Raw genomic sequence first — 18,438 nt, 5'->3', positions numbered from 1 at the left:
CGGAGCCATCTCCGGCTCTCCGCAAAGTTGTTGATGGATTTCCCCGCACTCCACTCTGCCCGCTTAAACTGGGGAACCTTCGTCGCTATCAACGACTCGGCTCATCTACCCCAATAACAACTCTTTTTCTACCCCGTTCGCCCGCTTTAGACATTGATCTTGCTTGCTTCTCTCTCTTCTTGATTCTTCTGAGCCCTATTATAAAGTAACCCACCAATGTCTACCGCGAAATCTCGCCTCTCCAGCCTCCTCGGCCACTTTCGTCAGCCCCTTGATGCTAATGGGACTGCTGCACCGGCTTCGGTAACCGGTACTACACATGGAGTCAACTTTCATACGCTTTCACCGACGTTCTTCCTTCCGAGGGCGGCAGAGATTGAGCCTGACGTGAGAACTCCTTGATACATATATTTGCAGGAAGCGAAAATGCCTTGCTAATGAGGCGTCCGGTCAGGCGGAGGCGATCTATCACATTACAGCTAATAACCAGATCCTGCGAAGAACGTACCAAGCAACTGCGGATAGGGCTCGAGGTCTCGCATACTTTCTAAAGAAACATAACTATAAAAGAGTTGGGATATTGTGCCCGAATACACCGGCCTTTTTGGAGTCAATCTTTGGTATAGCTGCTGCAGGGGGCATCAATGTTGGTGAGGTTACTCGAGTACCCTTGAAGTACGGTTGTTGGTAGCTAACATAAGTGTTTAAGCTGTGAACTACCGCCTGAAAGAAGACGACATCGCTTATATATTTACTCATTCCGAGGTGGAGGTCATTATCGTCGATGAAGAATACTTGCCGCTATTGAACGCCTATAGGGTATCAAAACCAAATGTACAGATTATTGTGGATACTGATACGGACGCGACGGAAGGAGAGCTCGCTGGGCCATTTGACGACGCTATCTTAGAAGGGCTGCTCCATGATCGAGATACAGGCGCAAAGGGCTGGCGTGGGCTTGAAAGTCAAGCGGCTTCTGAAGATGATGTCGTTGCTCTTGCGTATACTAGTGGGACTACGGCGCGGCCGAAGGGCGTTGAGTATACCCATCGGGGTTGTTATCTGGCTGCGATGGGAAACATTATCGAGTCGGGCCTCAACTTTCATGGACGGCGCTGTGGATATCTATGGATTTTGCCGATGTTCCATGCTATGGGTAGGTTTATTATTAACCACGCCTTGTAGACTATTAGCTGACCGGAGCTAGGCTGGACATTCCCGTGGGCTGTTACTGCGGTCCGGGGAACTCACTACTGTCTGCGGAAAATCGACTATCCCCAGATCTGGAAACTCCTCAAAGATGAGAACATCACGCATTTCAACGCCGCACCAACTGTAAACACGATTCTTTGCAGCTCTGACGAAGCTGAGAAGCTTCTAGAGCCCGTACATGTTACCGTCGCAGCGAGCCCGCCAACCCCGCATCTTTTCGAACAAATGACGAGCTTGAACCTCCACCCAGTCCATGTCTATGGCATGACGGAGACATATGGCCCGATTACGAAAGGCTACTATATGCCAGCATGGGAGACTCTCCCTCGCAAGGAGAAGTTCGAACGAATGGCACGACAGGGTCATGGTTTTGTTACAAGTCTGCCGGCGCGAGTAATCAAGACTGAGGTTCCAGAGGGAACAATTGTTGATGTCAAGAAAGATGGGCAGGAGATCGGCGAGATTGTCTTTGTCGGGAATATCTGCTCCAAGGGCTACTACAAGGACCCCGAAGCAACGAGGAAACTGTTCGCAGGTGGTGTACTTCATTCAGGGGATCTTGCTGTTTGGCATCCAGACGGGGCAATTCAGATCCTCGATAGGGCCAAGGACATTATCATCAGTGGTAGGGGAGCCATTCCACGCGACTATGCTTCCTAGTGCTAATGTAGTATAGGAGGCGAGAATATCTCGTCTGTTGCGCTCGAGTCGATGCTGGTGACCCATCCCGATATCCTCGAGGCCGGGGTGGTTGCCGTTCCTGACAGCCACTGGGGTGAGCGACCCAAAGCCTTCGTAACTGTGAAGGCAGGAAGGCAATTAGAGGGAAAGGATGTTGTCGAGTGGGCGAGGAATGCTAGTGGAATTAGCAAGTTCATGGTCCCACGAGAGGTGGAGGTGGTCGCAGAGCTTCCCAAGACCAGCACAGGGAAGGTGAGGAAGAACGTCCTCCGGGACTGGGCCAAGGGAGGAAGTCGGTCATGATGAATCTGCACCTGATGTAAGGTAGATAGGATACTATCGAAATAGACTGATAGAGCTTAGGCTTTCATCGTTAATCTTGTAAAGTACCCTAAATAGAATCATGCTGTCGAAGAACCATGAGTCGCGTGTTGGATGGGGTCAGATAGTGTTGAATAAGCATTGGAGCTGACCAGACCAGCAAGGACGCTTATAAACCATCAGGAGATTCCCTGATCAGAAGTACCTGAGTTCGTCTTTTGGCCACTGCCAGTCAAGGCTACAAGAGGACCTAAAGATTGATCATTTGGGTTGACACTGGTGATTCCACTGTTGTTGGTCGCCCGCATTGTGAACAACCACAACCACCATTGGCCTTTGAATCCCCCACTCTCATCAATCTTGCCTTTTTCTGCTTCCCCTTTGCGCGCTGCGTCTTGAAGTGACCTACCTTCAACTACCATCACAACAGTACCCAGAGGCCTCAGGTACTGAAAGTCTCACCCTTGGAACACTGGAAGGACGGGTGATTTTCCATTTGTCCACCCCCTCCCTCTTTTCGCTCCCGCCTTGAATCGCAGCCGCCGCCGCCTTCCCCAACTCGTCGCCAGTCACAATCACATTCCATCACCTTAGCTTGCGCTAATAATAACTTCTCTCGACCCCTCCTCGATCCATTAGTACTTACGTCGAGCTCCTCGCGATCTCAACCGGACTTGCACCTCATCCGCTGAGAGCCTGTCTCCGCCCTGGCTTCATCCGAAGTTGCTGTCTGATCGCCCCTCGACTTCCTCGACCCTCCCTGCCAACGTTATTCCTGTGCTTTGGCTGCAGGCACGCCCAACGCGCATCCCCTTCATAAATTCTTCAACCCTTCGGTCATCTCCCGTCCCCTTCCAGCGTATAACAGGATTACCCACAGCACCTCGATTTTACGAAAGCCGGTCGTCAAAATACTAGAGTGAGCAGGATCATCCGCGCAGATCAGCTTGATCGAGTGACGTACGCATTCAGGCAACTTCTGTCCATGTCGGGTTGATTTCCATCGAGTGGTTGAGATAGCGGACAAGCAGAACAGTTTAAGGCCTCAACCAAGTCCAACAACATTGATCCGCCACCGACATGGCTCGCTCTCGGCAGCCGACTCGTTTCTCGAGCGAAGCCCCTTCAGAATCATCCAACTCGACATCACCAGAACGTGCTGTTGATGATGACACCGACTTCTTCACACAGGCTAACGACTCGCAGTCGTCGATAGGCGCTGGGAACGCCCGTGATTCGCGGATTCCTACCGACGCAGAGACCGTGTACCCTCCGGTTGCATACCTTCCGCCGGAGATTCTGATCTCAATCTTCTCGAAGCTGAACTCTACAAAGGATCTACTGAGTTGTTTGCTTGTTTGTCGACTATGGGCAGTAAACTGTGTCGGACTTCTCTGGCATCGGCCATCGTGCAACAAATGGGACAATCTGAAGAAAATCACAGCTGCCGTGGGGCAGGAAAACAGCTTTTTTCTTTACTCCGGGCTGATCAAGCGCTTGAATCTGTCCGCTCTTACAGAAGATGTCAGCGATGGAACAGTTGTCCCGTTCTCGCAGTGCAACCGGATTGAGCGTCTTACGTTGACCAACTGCCGCAAACTTACCGACAACGGCGTGTCTGATTTGATCGTGGGTAGTCGGCACTTGCAGGCTTTGGATGTCTCGGACTTACGATCCCTTACCGATCATACCCTCTTCAAAGTGGCAGAAAACTGCCCCCGGCTGCAGGGCCTCAATATTACCGGGTGCGCGAAGGTGACGGATGATTCGCTAATCGTTGTGTCGCAGCAATGTCGGATGCTCAAGAGAGTAAGATCTTTCCAAGATCAGACTCGCACAGGCTGTGCTAACCTAGATGCGTTGTAGTTGAAACTGAACGGCGTCACTCAAGTCACTGACAATGCGATAATGTCCTTCGCTCAAAATTGCCCCTCTATCCTTGAGATCGATCTCCAGGAATGCAAGCTAGTCACCAACCGATCTGTGACCACCCTCATGACCACCCTCCACAACTTACGCGAACTACGACTCGCCCATTGCACAGAGATCGATGATTCGGCCATTTTGGACCTCCCTAAGAATATCTCTTTGGGAAACTTGCGGATTCTAGACTTGACGCAATGCGAGAACATAAGAGATGATGCCGTTGAGCGCATCATCAGTGCAGCTCCGCGCCTACGGAATCTTGTTCTCGCCAAATGCCGACTCATCACTGACCGTGCAGTCTGGGCCATCTGCAAATTAGGAAGGAATTTGCACTATGTTCATCTAGGTCACTGTTCCAACATTACCGACAGTGCAGTGATGCACCTGGTCAAGTCTTGCAACAGGATCAGATACATTGATTTAGCATGCTGCGGCCGCCTGACCGACAGGAGCGTTCAACAGCTTGCAACTCTGCCCAAGCTAAGGCGCATCGGTCTCGTTAAGTGCCAGCTGATTACTGATGCCAGCATACTTGCGCTCGCACGACCAACTTCAGATCATTCAATCTCGTTCAGTAGTTTAGAGCGAGTGCATCTAAGTTACTGCGTTAACCTCACAATGGACGTAAGTTTCACCAGATACCCATTACGGAGACAAACATCTTACCAATTGCTATAGGGCATCCACGCCTTGCTTAACAGCTGTCCTCGCCTAACACATCTCAGTTTAACTGGAGTTGCCTCATTTCTGCGTGACGAGCTGACCGTGTATTGCCGCGAAGCTCCTCCCGAGTTCACACGCCAGCAGCGCGAACTTTTTTGTGTCTTCAGTGGTGATGGCGTCAATCTCCTTCGCGATCACCTTAACCGAGAAGCCGCCCCCCAGCGTGAAATGAACGAGGCCACGATGTACGATGACGACGAAGAGCTGGACGAGGATGAGGGCCAAGTTACTGGCCTCATGCATGCTACCGCAATTAACGATGACGACTACATTGACATCACCCCTCCTCATGCCTGATACCCCTACATACATTCTATCTCAGCGTGCGATTTTCAACCGGACTGGATTCCCTCCTTTCGTTCTCTCTAGCCTGATTTATCTTTCCAAGTCTATTATGCATGTCTTACTATCATGGCTGTTATTTCTACGTTCTTCCGGTTTTGGGCCACGGAGCAAGCATCGCCTCTTCAAAATAAGGCAGTCGTGTGTTTTTGTCTGGGGATTGCATTGGTAGCGGTCATATGGGAGCTACAAGCTTGGCCATCTTTTTACGGCCGTGGGACCGGTACATTATTGACAATTGGCACATATGGAGATTCTCTAGCTATGCACCGGGGGTGTGGTAGCGAGTAGACATCTATTGATACTCCCAATATGAGGAAAGGCAATCAATAGACCGTTGCTGGTGCTGCGGGTGGGATGTATAGATCTATTTGGGCACGGCGCGTGTGAAGCCCACTCGGTATTTCTAGTTAGATATTGATGCATGCATGAATGGAGTTGGGCTTTTATCATGATTTACCTCCAGGGCAATTTGGAATTCCAGTGTAGAAAGTCCACGGGTGATTGTTGTGATGATAGTTAACTACCTACGTATGTTGGGATTCTGCGCCCCGCCGCAGCTTCCCGTCATGCCGTGCAGCTCCTCATCCCATCTCCGCACCTGCAACTGCAAGAGCTCTCTCGATAGCCAGGTATCCACCATCACCCCTCCAAACTCCTGTCAAAGGAGTTGAGACGAGGTAATGGATGCACCCAAAGTTCCTCGGGCGAATCCACTCGCATTCACGCCATGGCCTGTTACGCTCATCACCTCCGTCGTCTACCTAGCCTTCGTGATCCCTCTGCTCGTCGTTCACCATGTTCTACCGTCCGCTCCAAGTTCTGACCCCAACGGCCTCGATCTCACCGAAGCTTGGAGCGATCTCCAAGTCCTAACATCCGGCTATCGCCCCTACAACTCGCGCCAGAATGACAAAATCCACGACTGGTTGCTGCAAAGGATCAATGAGATTGTGGACTCCGCGCCTCCCGCAACAGATGATGAAAAGCACCCCGAGGTATTTGTCTTTGATGATACGCTCTCGAACTTGACATCCGCCCGTGATAATCTCGCTGTCTACTTTGAGGGAACAAACATCATTGTTTATATTCGTGGTGAAGAGGACGAGGCGGAACATTGGTGGGAGGTGCCCGGAGGCCGACCGAAGGGCAAGGGAGGTGTGCTGGTGAACGCTCACTACGATAGCGTCTCAACCGGATATGGCGCGACGGATGATGGAGTCGGTGTTGTGACATGTCTACAACTCATCAAATACTTTACGACCCCGAAATATGCGCCTCGAAGAGGTCTGGTGGTGCTGTTTAACAATGGTGAGGAAGATTATTTGAACGGTGCGCGCGTGTACAGCCAGCACCCGATATCGAGGTTTCCGCATACGTTTTTGAACCTGGAGGGCGCGGGCGCTGGCGGTCGCGCTGTCCTCTTTCGCAGCTCTGACTTGGAGGTCACGGCGCCTTATATGCGGTCGCAGCATCCTTTTGGGTCTGTGCTTGCTGCGGATGGGTTTCAAACGGGCATGATCCGGAGTCAGACCGATTATGTCGTGTTTGAGGGTGATCTTGGGCTTCGTGGGCTCGATGTCGCGTTTCTTGAACCGAGAGCTCGATATCACACCGATCAGGATGATACTAGGCACACTAGCAAGGATGCTCTATGGCATATGTTGTCCGCAGCTGTCGCGACGACAGAAGGCCTTGTATCTGATTCAAGTGACCACTTTGAAGGGCCAGCGAGGGATGATGGTAAGATCGCAAGTGGCAGCGGACCGAAGGCTGTGTGGTTCGACCTTTTCGGCAGGACATTTGTGCTCTTCGAGCTACATACTTTGTTCGCTTTGTCTGTCACCCTTCTAGTGGTAGCGCCCCTTGTCCTTCTCGTGACGAGTATCTACCTCACCAAAGTTGATAAGATGTATCTTTTCAGAACCTCGGTGCGGCCAGAGGGGAGTCTGGAGCTACTTCCTCTGTACGGCGACCGGGGATTCTACAGATTCCCCTTCCTGTTGGGGGTCCCGACCGCTGTTACAATCGGCCTGGCATACCTACTTGCGAAAGTCAATCCGTACATTGTCCACAGCAGTCAATACGCCGTGTGGAGTATGATGGTATCCTGCTGGCTGTTCTTGGCTTGGTTTGTCTCGCGAGTAGCTGACTTTGCTCGACCTTCTGCCTTCCATCGTGTCTACACCTTTACCTGGACTTTTGCCGTGACATGGGTTCTCCAAGTTATTGCGACGGTCTATCAAGATCGCTATGGCTTGGCAGGTACTTACTTCATATTCTTCGGATTTGCAGGCACTTTCCTTGCCACCTGGATCTCATATCTTGAGCTCTTTTCCCTGCCGCGGAAGTCTGAGTATGCGAATCAGCTGCGGCCGGTGTCGAGACGAGCTAGCAGCTACGGAAGCCGCGTTGGGGCATCCGACGATGATGAAGATGGTGGAGAGGAAGATGATGAGGAGCCGACAGAATCGACGTCCCTGCTCGGCAGTGGACCGAGAACTACCTTTGCAAACTACGTTAGAGTGAATACACATACCGCCGATGCAGAGGACGAGGAGCACACAAAAGACGTCAATGTGTACGGCCACGAGCAACGGTGGAGCGCTTCGCTGCCGAAATGGCTATGGGTGTTACAATTCCTCCTCGTTGCTCCTATCGTCCTTCTCTTGGTAGGGCCTCTGTCTTTGCTTCTTACCAGTGCCCTCCATCAAGTCGGGCAGGATGGAAGTTCTTCGCTGTTCATCTACATTTCAATCGTCGCCTTCACAGCATTCCTACTGAGTCCGACTCTGCCATTCATCCACCGATACACTTACCATATTCCGCTATTCTTGCTCGCTGTCTTCATTGGCACGTTGATCTATAATATCGTTGCTTTTCCATTCTCTGATTCCAACCGACTAAAGCTCTACTTCATTCAAGAGGTAGATTTGCATACTGGCCTGAATACCGTCTCCTTAACGGGCATGAATCCTTTTGTCCAAGACGTTGCCGTTGGGTTACCCAGTGCAGTGGGCGGAAACGTCACTTGCAAGCCTTTCGGCGACAGGACGAGATGCTCTTGGGCTGGAATCCCAGCGCATGTTGTCTCAGAGGACATACCCCTAGATGAATGGGTTTCACTCGAGATCTCTAGGTCTACCGATAAACCCCGCCACGCCCAGCTCAAGGTCACCGGCCAGAACACACGCGCCTGCAAGTTGCTATTCGACTCCCCAGTCAAGAACTTCCACGTCGCGGACTCCGCCTATGACCCACGGTTCCCGCATACCACTCCCAAAGGAGTCAACGAGATCCGGCTCTGGAGTCGCACATGGGAAGATACATGGACGATGGACATTGAGTGGGCCAATCCTGATGACACAGGCCACGACGAGACCCTCAGCCCTCTCACGGGCCACGTCGTCTGTCTCTGGAGCGATTACAATCAACCCGGTGCCATTCCGGCGCTCGACGAGGTGCGACAATACGGTCCGTCTTGGATTGGTGTGAGCAAAGTAGCCGATGGGCTTGTGGAAGGTCGGAAGGCGTTTGAAATCAACTGAACCCATAATCTTTCCAAGCTAAATGCTGGGATGGTTTTATCATATGTTGCTACAGCCTGCCTGGGTCATTTATTCAACGGCGTCTAGTTACATGAGATATGATGTTAGTTTATTTGGCTTGGCTCGGGGTATTTTCCCTCTCTCAACTTATTCGTTCATTTATCAAGTCGGTTCTGCTATGATTATTTGGGAGAGTTGTGGAAATATAATGAGCCGGTTCATGCTATTTATATATTTTGGTACAATGAGTAATATGTCTCGGGAAGACCCGTGGTACCTAGTGATACCGTTGAAAATGGTATTTGTGTAAGTTGGAAGGTTTCTTTTGTTTCTCTCCTGAATAGAAAACATGAAAGAAAAATTAGGAATTACAAGTGATGAATCAGAAGGTTCTCGCGAGCTGTGCACGACGGGGTTCACAGTATTCCATATATTAGCTAGCCAGAATTTAAGTGAGTGCACAAGTCCAGTTCTGCAGTCTAGTGCAGCGGTAGTCTACACATAATGGTCAGGAGTCACTGAAAAAAGGCTTGGTAATATGATTCGGTTTGTAGATTCTTATTATTGAGTTTTTCTTCTTTCTTTTTTTTTTTTTTGAGGTGGTTGATGAGCATGTTCGGCCTGGCGGAGGCCGTGTAGGTAATACCCTAGATATATGAGTACCATGCCTGATGCTGGATATAGGAAAGAGCACTTCAGCGAGAGCTGCTAAGTTTACAGCCCGGCCCGTTCCACAACAAAGAGGAAGGGGTGCAATTCGCAGGTGCACCTGCCGAATGGATGACGGATCTCGTCAGTCACCGCTTCCTCCAGCTTCTGTGTGCCTTGCCCGTTTAAACAGGTGTGCAGACCTGAACAGTTAAGATATCAGATGTAAGCATTCGGTGCAATATATGGAAATCAGATTTAGCTGTGCTGTTATTGTCCATGGATTGCAATTGAGCTCCGAGCTTGGAGCTCGTGGGTTTGAGGTGGAGCCCTGTGTACTCTGACAGTTGCGTATCGTTCTCTTGGAAGAAGAAAGTAAGTATGTGGCATGTATGTATGCAGACAACGGGAGCAGACAATTTAGAGTGTTTCTCGTTGCGCTCCTCAATTTTCACACCTGCTGCTCGGTTTGGGTGTCGAGTAGTAAGGTCTGGTGCTATGTTGCACTCGTGCTTTTCTGAGTCGGCCATAGAATAAGATGAAGATTTGGAGGCTTGTACTGCTATGCTCCGACCATCTTGGTATTTTGGGTAGAACTTGACCGTGATCTCGTCAATCGTCAATCGTTACTCGTAACATAGGTTATAAAGAGTCGGGGGTTAGATGTTGAACGAGAGGTTGAAATGTGGGTATGTGATGTGAGGGTGTTTAGATTGCTCAACCTGGAGATGTGAATTTCTTGAGTTGAAGAGTAGGAGGTCGGTGTAGCGCTTCAGGAAAGTCTCGCTCTAATCCAGGAGGATTATTTGTCTGCGTTTCGCCGCTGAGGGCATGAGAAATCTCCGAGTGCCCTGTTCCTGACCCACGTGGAAGGCCTGAGTGCTCGAACATAGCAATTGAAACGTCATCAGAGTCCATCCACGGGTGAGAGCGTTGTCGAGTTGTCGGAGTTGCATGAGTAAGGTCTAACGTGACACGCGTGGCATCGACAAAGTCTGGGAATTCTGGTGGTCCCTGGACGGATTCTTGTTTCCAGACATGACTGCGGACGATGTAGACGAGCTTACCGAGGACAGCAAATTCGAGTTTTAATTTCACGCTGTAAACGACGCCCTTGATCATCGTCTCCATGATATAGTAGTCCATGTATTCGACGACTAGGAGGCCAATGTCCATGAGAATGATGATCAGGTTGATTGCGACGAGCTGGTACATGATTTTGCGCTTCCCTCTGTCTGGATCGAGACGGAGCATGCGGATCGTTTCCCAGATGTACAAGGCAGACAGGACGAATTCCTGAATACAAAAGCCGGTCATTTGGATCTTCTCCATGACATTGTACCCATTGATGTAGCCGCTCCGTCCACTTGCTAGGTTTGAGCCGTAGGTGAGGACGGTTGTAGGAAAATGAAGAATAATGACATTGACGATGATCATAGTGAGTACTCGACGAAGGATGCGCGGGTTAGGGATCACGAGATGCAGTCGCGAGTATAGGACGATGGCTTGACCTGTAACCATGCAGTACCAGCCAACGGTAATGAAGGTGACGGAGAGCCATGTGGCGGATGTCAGGTTGAAGAATTTGAGCAGAAACCCTAGCGAATACGGTATGAGTCCCACCGACGAGGACACCAGCAAGCTCCAAAAATATAGACCTCTATAGTCGCTGAACGTAACAAACACAAGGGCAATAAGTTCGATGGCATTGTACCAAGTGATGCCGGCGAGCGTTGCAATAGTGATCTGTATTCCTAGGCTATCACCCGAATAACCGCCGGTGATGCCGTTTCCGGGCGCATTGCTGTCCCCAGTGACCATAGCGTTAGTTCTAGCAAAGTTGCTCCGTGTTGTGGGGTAAGGTGAGAGACGGCATGGCGTGGCTGGATGTGGAACGGGGAAGTGACAGGCTGAGTGGGAGAGAGGAGAGCGTGGAAAGGTTGAAGGAGAGGCAGTAGAAAGGACAAAGTAAAGGAAAGATTGAAGAAGGTGAAGATGGAGAGAGAGAGAGAGATGGAGGAGGGAGATGTCAGGTGAGGCAAGAAAAGGAAAGCTAGGTAATAATACCCCGGATTTCCTCAGCTGCAGCCACCATCAACGAATACAAGATGAGATCACTGAAAGGAATTATTATGTTATTCTAAAAGGGTCAAGAAAAAGCCCGGTGCCCGGGGCTCCAGGCAGTCAACTGAGTGAGATCACACACAGATCGGCTCTAAAGACTAAAACAAAGCGAGTAAGTGGGCAGCCGAGCTGCAACAGTTGAAGACGACGCAGAATTTATTGATTATGTTGCAGACCTCAGTTCTCTCTCACCTCTTTTCAGTTTCTCTGGATCTGAAATCTCTGTGCCCCTCATGTCTTTCCAAGACAAAAACCACCGCGACGTTACTCGGCCAAGAGCTTTTTTGCTGACTTGGTCTGTGGTCATTTCCCCAGGTCCGACTCCAGCTTCTCCTTGTGCCTTTCCCCCCATCAAATGTCACGCCAATAATGGCAGCTGGCTCGATCAATAAGAATCAACCGCTGCTTAAGCCTGACTCGCTGTCCTATGGATCACGTGTGGACCCAATTAAGACCCCAAGGCCCAATAGTTCACTTTCCCCAAATCCCCAACCCAGCAAGACCGAAGAGGAATGATCGTCACCGGTGGCTTGGTTACTGGGAGACTTGGCGTCGCTGTGATTTATTGTCCAGTCCAGACTCCAGACCCCAGTGAGCGAAAAGGGAAGCTCGAACCTCGAGAATATCCCGAGTTGAAGAAAGAAAATTCAGCCCAGGGGTTCTCTCTGGTGGAAGGAACCCTGGCGTTGTCTATTCTTGCTGCAGAGTCAGTAGATAGGTAGTGGCCGCCTGGCTTTGGAGTCATGCCGATGACCAGACACTAACTTACTCTCTCACCTTTTGTCCCACTCCGAACATGTTATCCCACAATTCGCCTTGAAGATGGCCAGGCCAATTACCTTGATCCTTTCGGATTTACACGCCTTGAAGTACACTCAGTAGACCGTCGCATTGAGTGCCCGTGGCCCCGTGCCCATGCGGGCAACAACAGTGACTTCATCTGCACGTTTGGCCAGGGTATAACTTCTCAACTCGCTATGTCCAACATTCTGTTTCCTGGCGCAAAGAGCGACGCTGCTAGCCTGTTACTGGCCAGTTCCTTGAGACACTGGCCGCTAGCCGGTTAGCGGATCAATAATGATCGCAGCCGCTCGAGTCGCGCTGTCGGAAATGGCTGGTGGAGCAAGCAGTTCTCGATCTTTCACTCCCAATGGTAGCTTGACATGACAGTTCAGAGTTCACGAATACATACTGTATGATTCTATTTAATGGACTGGCCTTATCCCAGAAATGATTCCACTTTCCACTTGTCCAGCGAATCGTCGGCCTTGGCAGGACAATTATGCCAGCTGTGGGTACAACCCTCCAACCTCTACCAGCTACCTAGGCTCCCGGCATATTATTTGGAGGCACTTTGTTGACTTGCAAATTCACATTACATCACGATCGCTGTTCGTCCACAATTTTTCCGAACGCTCCAAGACAGCGTGGCGGTCCTTTCTGAGCCATCGGACAATCTTCGGATGTCACCTCGGGGAGAACGAGCTCAGTCGATGGTTTCAAGGGCAATTGAGCTGGATAAAGTCTCAGCCCGGTTGCCGCCAACACGTGTGGTCGCAGAAGCGAAGGTGAGTGCTCACAGAAAGTACGCACGTACTCAACAACAATACTAGACGAGTCATCAGCGTAAGTACAACCTCTGTACTCCTATCTCATCATCTTCAAAATAATCGGACAGTACCCTGTGAAGTAGTCTCGTGATTCCTGTACATTTGCGCATAGAGCATCACCGCTAATTAGTTACATGGATCTTGCACATCATTCTTCTTCCGCCAGTCATGACTGGTCTACAACTGCAGACATCCCCTGCTCATTTTCACCGCCAAAGAGCCCTAACTCGATCAATTTAAGCCCCCATTACAGGCGGTGAGTTTGGAGACCACGAGAAGTGAGCCTACCCTGGAACAATCCTATTGCTTCAAGGCCCACTGCATATGCAACCTGCAGCCGCCGACTTGATCAAACTTAGGGACAGCTGAGGTAGGTTCGGTAGCTGGGTCACCCCTGTCTTACACGTTCGGCTCGTCCTGTTGCCCTCTCTTGCCTTAACCCTGAAGAAACATCCGACAGCGCCAACGGAAGGTCAACCGCATAAGTGCATCGGCTGCAGCGGAGTTCGAGAGCTCAACGGATTCTCTGCCGTTGTGTCTCCACCTTCAGCATGCCACCAACCGGAAGGCGGACAGTGCTCACTCATGATAATGCTGCAGAGGTACCTACCGCGGCCTTGAGGGCTAACTCCGCAGAGACATCACGTTTCAATGTCACGCGACCATCAAGTGACGGTTGATATGGCAATGCTGTTACTTGTACGACGTGCGTTCTGCTACCTAGCACAACGGCCTGAGTGTCAAGGGCGGCTGCATTGGCTTCCCGGAAGTGATTCTTGAACCTCGAACGGCTGGGGTTACGTGTGCTTGAATGAGGCACGGGGGTGTCACGGAGGGTCGTTCGCTAGATCCGAAGGCCTTGCAATTGGCACTGATGAGAATCGAATGATCATCATGGACTATGGCAGCGTTCATGGTAGGTCTAGTAGTGAGTAGAGCTGCGGAAGCCTGAATGTAGCACCGGCCAATAGTGTTCTCGGTGCATTACTGTTGTGTGCATGTCCTAGGAAATCTGTAAAACGCCACCTAGAGGTGGAAACTCACATAGAACAGAATAGTGATGTACCGGTTATCAATTTGCATCAAGCGGAGCGGCCGTGTGGTAAGACAAATCCTACATCTACGAGATCGGTGAACACTGCCCTCGCCATTGCCCTTTCGGTCGTCACAAGCAGTAGGCGCATCACAAGCTATAGATCAGGGTCTTACCTATAGTCAAGAGACTGGCAAGCAAGCTACATCACGCTGGAGCACATGCATTGCTAGACTGCTCGCAACCGAGACAAGACAAGACATTCGCAAAGAATGCCCGAACTGGATTTGAACCCGCGGCTTTTTCTGATGAAATGAGCCCAGTATTACCTGTTGGTCTAGTTGGAGCGCTTAGATATGAAAAAGGCGCCAACTATATCGCTGACCATGGCGATAGCGATCCAGGGTAGGTCCTTCAAAAGGCAACCATTTTGCGAACCGCAGACCAGCAATGCGAGCTGGAACTCGACGCATAAGGGCAGTCTTCAAATCCCTGAATCCGCACATTCTGTGCTTGCCACCAAGCCGAGCCGGTGAAGCATTCCGTCAATATGCTGAAGAGTTTGTATATCCCTGAAGCAGTCGACCTTAGCGCACGTCCACGTCCAGTCGGAGGAACTGAAATCAGGCGACGGCGGGTAGGGCATGGATGAGAGCTGCGCGTCAGCTGCGACTGTGCATACAGCTTCCTCCAACCATAGGCTTTTCGTTTCGTGATGCGAATTGAACCGCTATATCCGGCACTGATGTTTACTTGACTGGGGCGCAAGATAATGTCTGAACCTATTAGGTGGTCGTGCTGTAGAAATCGGCAGTGGACAAAATAGTATAGGTCCTCGAAGTAGTCAATGTTCTTTCCGAATTGTGCGTTCAAAAGTGGAATTAAGGTAAGGGTTCGAGCGAGGAAGGTGCTGGGTGTACAAGACGGGAGCTTAGCCAGGGACGAAGATGCGGCTTCAAACACAAGAACAGTGGACCACTTAGAGCTGGTGAGTAGATTCATCATCATTGATCGGATGTCGCAGACAATCCTTGAAGCCGCTTTCAGCAATCACTGAACGGCTGAGGTGTCCGCGATGGTCCGCTAGAGCTCTTACACGCCGTGTGAGCGACGTCGATCTGATGTCGCAGACCGTAGGTATAGCTTGAGCCTGGGCAGAACCTGCAAAATAGAGAGCATGGGTAGCCGTCAATCAGAGAATTCATTCCCGTTGAAAAGTCTTGGATGAAGGATTTGATCTCAACATGTTCAGGAGGCCATACACAAGAAGATCCGGGAACGCCGTCGGAAACGACTGATACCGAATAGCACTTAGGGGTCAAACTCGTGACCTGACGAAACCAATCAAGGAACGACTAGTTAGAATCTCGCCTGTCGAATGCACTTCAAAGGCAGTTTGCCGCTTCGACGAAAGGGGCAAACAGGGTGACATATGAAAACCGGCCACAGGTCTCAACAGTCGTAAAAAAATTACATATTTCGAATTTCGATAGATAGACCGGAAGACTGATTCCCAAGTTCCGTGGTACTTCCCCGAATATGCATGTGGGTCGCATTGCATGATGGAAGACGCAACCAGCGGTGTTGGCTCATGCGGGCTTCTGTCACACTGGGTTCAAAAAAAAAAAAAAAAAACTTCCTTCTCCTTCCAAGATCGCACTCAGCGAATCCTCGGATCCTCCACGATCGTAGGTTCAGTAGCGTAGTTTTCACAATCGCTCAGTGGGTGCTGGCGTTCTTTGTCGCCATATCCATTGTCCCCACGTTGCCGCGGCGTCAAACGGGCTGTGATAGCTTCTTCGTATAATAGAAATGCCCAATGGAAGCTTTACCATAGGTGTTTCACTCACCGAGAACTGTTGAGACTGGGTAATGACTGGCAGCATACTTGCAAGGGACTGTGCAGCGTTGCAGGTCGGAATGCAGACGGGACCCAATGATATGACAATCTCTGTTGACCGGAATATAATAGGATCAAAATCTAGAAGAGCGATCGTCGTGTCAACTGTAGCGTGGTCATGGAAGGCAAAAAAGTGACCGAACTTTCCTTCGATCAACAATGAGTTTCTCGAATAGGGGGGATTCCGAGTCGCTCAGCTGTCGAGACAATGAGAATTGTGGGTTGTTTGTCATCACCTACAGAAAGTAATCTTTCTCCTGCATATGCCAGAATTTGAGGATTTCAAATCACGGTGTCAATTTCATGAAACCCTCGATGAGCTGCTTGCTAGATTCTTCCTTGTAGACAAATCAAGTTCAGATCCTTGCAAGCTAACGACGGCTGTCCGGGCAGTTACTTTCCCAGCGAGTGAAGGTCGAGAACCGGAGTTGTACGGGGCATACGGCCTCATTTTCTATGCGTCGCTGCAAGTCGTGCTGCAAGTTTGACGGAATCGCTATCGAAGTCGTGTCAATTTCAAGGTGCGTCTCGATCTCTCTCCACTTCTCTTTGTCGAGATCTTCTTGAGAGAGAGATACCAAAGTCCATGGAGCCCCCTCGAGAGCCAGTTATAAAAAGCGGATGGCCTGCTCCATACAGAGAACTATAATAGCGATCTCGATCAACAGTTCTCTTGACTCGCTATCATTCACATTGCCAATCATGGCTCCAGCTGCTGTTAGCTTCCCCTCTGTGACCCAATTCGCGGTAGCCCCCGAGGCGTACTATTCGTCTGGCTTGCGTGCACGCTTCCTCCTTGATGCGGACCGGTCCGCTGCTAAGGCTAATAGCCCAGTGACTTATGCTAAAATTGGGTACGAAGTCGACGAGGTAGCCTATAGGAAGCGCGTCCAGGCTAGTCTCGCAGCCGGAAACTTACCTACCAAAGTACCTGCGGGTTGGCCCACACGACTGTCTGGCCCCTTGGTCTGGACAAAAGACGACTTCTCGGACGAAACTGAGTATGTATACTACTTGACCGACGAAGACAAGCATGAAATCCTGGACGCATTGAAGACCTTCAAATGTAAGTATCCTTCAATATCGAACGGCGTGAGGCAGCGCGCTACGGCCGGCCTTCTGGAGCAGGATTAAGGCTGACACAAAACGTGAGTAGGCTTCGGTCTTGGTGGCCATGAAGTCTCACAGTCAACGTTCCCTCTCCCCTCGCTCGGAAAGAAGCTCGTTAATGTGCGCGATGATGTGTATCAAGGCCGTGGATTTGCTATTGTGCGTGGTTTAGAGCCGGATGCGTATTCGATGGAGGATCTCACAGTGGTGTACTTGGGAATATCGAGCTACATTGGCGAGCGACGCGGAAAACAAGACCAACGCGGTTCGATGCTGAGTACGATACTTCCTCGAGATTGGCTGAACAGGGCTTTCCTTTCTGACGATTTCGGTTTTCAACAGTGCACGTTATCAAGCGCGGCGATCAACAGCGAGACATCCAATACAGCGAGGACAAGGTAAGGCTGTCCGAAGATGAGAACTTTTCTTGCGCTCTTTGACATGATAGTTGACAAACGGATGTATAGCCATTTCACACGGATACGGTCACAGACTGTCTGTGCTTGTTCACTCGAAACTTGTCTGAAAAGGGTGGGCGGAGTATTCTTGCATCCGCCTGGACTGTATACAACGAGATTGCAGCAACTCGACCGGACATAATCCATGTTATGGCAGCGTCTGACTGGCCTTTCGACACGTAAGTTTTCGTTATCAAACTCACAGCGCAATGAGCCTTATCCGCTCCCACTTTCAAGGCCATGCGTCGTTGCTGCCTTTTATAACTAACCTGATGACAGATTCGGCCGGTCTCCCCCATATTACACGCGGCCCGTGATGTTCTACCACGATGACAAAGTCATCACGTCCTTCTCGCGCCGGTTGCTCGTCGGGCATGTGCCGTTCAACAAACGAACTCCCGGAATTCCTGGGCTCACCGAGGCGCAAGCTGAAGCGCTAGATATGATTCACTTTGTCGCCCGTAAGCATGAGATCAACCCTCGGATCGAACGCGGCGATCTGCGCTTCATCAACAACATGGCCGTATTGCACCGACGAGAGGCTTTCGAAAACAGCGCAGGAAACGCCCGGCATCTCATTCGTATCTGGCTAAACAACGAGCAGACGTGCTGGAAGCTTCCCAGAGCCCTGCAGCTGTCATGGGCCCGTATCTTTGAGGACAATGAGCGTGAGGAACACTGGGACCTTGAGCCTCCACGGAAGGACGGCAAGATTCTCAGAGTCGCAGGATCATGTGATTGAGAGAAACCGACGCCTCTGATTGAGGTCTGGAGCTGGGGAGGAACGAGGGTCAGGGAGGGA

The 18,438-nt window shown here is 50.6% G+C and overlaps 6 protein-coding genes across 6 annotated transcripts; 4 read left to right on the top strand and 2 right to left on the bottom strand.

Moving 5' to 3' along the window:
* The first annotated feature begins 120 nt into the window (after window positions 1–120).
* BJY04DRAFT_192480 (putative AMP-binding domain protein) lies at window positions 121–2,400 on the top strand. The gene is made up of 5 exons (XM_073711777.1): window positions 121–387; window positions 455–650; window positions 710–1,156; window positions 1,208–1,837; window positions 1,889–2,400. Exons 1-5 carry the CDS (start codon window positions 217–219, stop codon window positions 2,194–2,196), a joined length of 1,752 nt encoding a protein of 583 aa, XP_073569921.1. The 5' UTR covers window positions 121–216; the 3' UTR covers window positions 2,197–2,400.
* Window positions 2,401–3,294: 894 nt separating this feature from the next.
* Window positions 3,295–5,160, top strand: BJY04DRAFT_219634 (putative ubiquitin ligase complex F-box protein GRR1; the record flags this gene model as incomplete). The annotated part of the gene is made up of 3 exons (XM_073716626.1): window positions 3,295–4,023; window positions 4,081–4,764; window positions 4,819–5,160. The coding sequence occupies 3 exons, from the start codon at window positions 3,295–3,297 to the stop codon at window positions 5,158–5,160; spliced, it is 1,755 nt and encodes a 584-aa protein (XP_073569920.1).
* Window positions 5,161–5,807: 647 nt separating this feature from the next.
* BJY04DRAFT_192474 (M28 family metallopeptidase) lies at window positions 5,808–9,069 on the top strand. Its single transcript, XM_073711776.1, has one exon. The coding sequence runs from the start codon at window positions 5,889–5,891 to the stop codon at window positions 8,751–8,753; it is 2,865 nt and encodes a 954-aa protein (XP_073569919.1). The 5' UTR covers window positions 5,808–5,888; the 3' UTR covers window positions 8,754–9,069.
* A 749-nt stretch (window positions 9,070–9,818) lies between these two features.
* Window positions 9,819–11,509, bottom strand: BJY04DRAFT_192471 (uncharacterized protein). Its single transcript, XM_073711775.1, has one exon. The coding sequence runs from the start codon at window positions 11,220–11,222 to the stop codon at window positions 10,119–10,121; it is 1,104 nt and encodes a 367-aa protein (XP_073569918.1). The 5' UTR covers window positions 11,223–11,509; the 3' UTR covers window positions 9,819–10,118.
* A 2,807-nt stretch (window positions 11,510–14,316) lies between these two features.
* Window positions 14,317–15,331, bottom strand: BJY04DRAFT_87031 (uncharacterized protein). The gene has a single exon (XM_073721213.1). It carries the CDS (start codon window positions 15,174–15,176, stop codon window positions 14,583–14,585), a length of 594 nt encoding a protein of 197 aa, XP_073569917.1. The 5' UTR covers window positions 15,177–15,331; the 3' UTR covers window positions 14,317–14,582.
* Window positions 15,332–16,770: 1,439 nt separating this feature from the next.
* BJY04DRAFT_219631 (TauD/TfdA family dioxygenase) lies at window positions 16,771–18,378 on the top strand (the record flags this gene model as incomplete). The annotated part of the gene is made up of 5 exons (XM_073716625.1): window positions 16,771–17,134; window positions 17,225–17,455; window positions 17,521–17,576; window positions 17,646–17,815; window positions 17,916–18,378. The coding sequence occupies 5 exons, from the start codon at window positions 16,771–16,773 to the stop codon at window positions 18,376–18,378; spliced, it is 1,284 nt and encodes a 427-aa protein (XP_073569916.1).
* Window positions 18,379–18,438: the final 60 nt, after the last annotated feature.

The sequence above is a fragment of the Aspergillus karnatakaensis genome (genome assembly GCF_047715665.1).
Source record: "Aspergillus karnatakaensis strain CBS 102800 unplaced genomic scaffold BJY04scaffold_33, whole genome shotgun sequence".
Taxonomy (NCBI): domain Eukaryota; kingdom Fungi; phylum Ascomycota; class Eurotiomycetes; order Eurotiales; family Aspergillaceae; genus Aspergillus; species Aspergillus karnatakaensis.
Note: the sequence above shows the minus strand (reverse complement) of the source record. Positions and strands in the feature narration are given on the sequence as shown.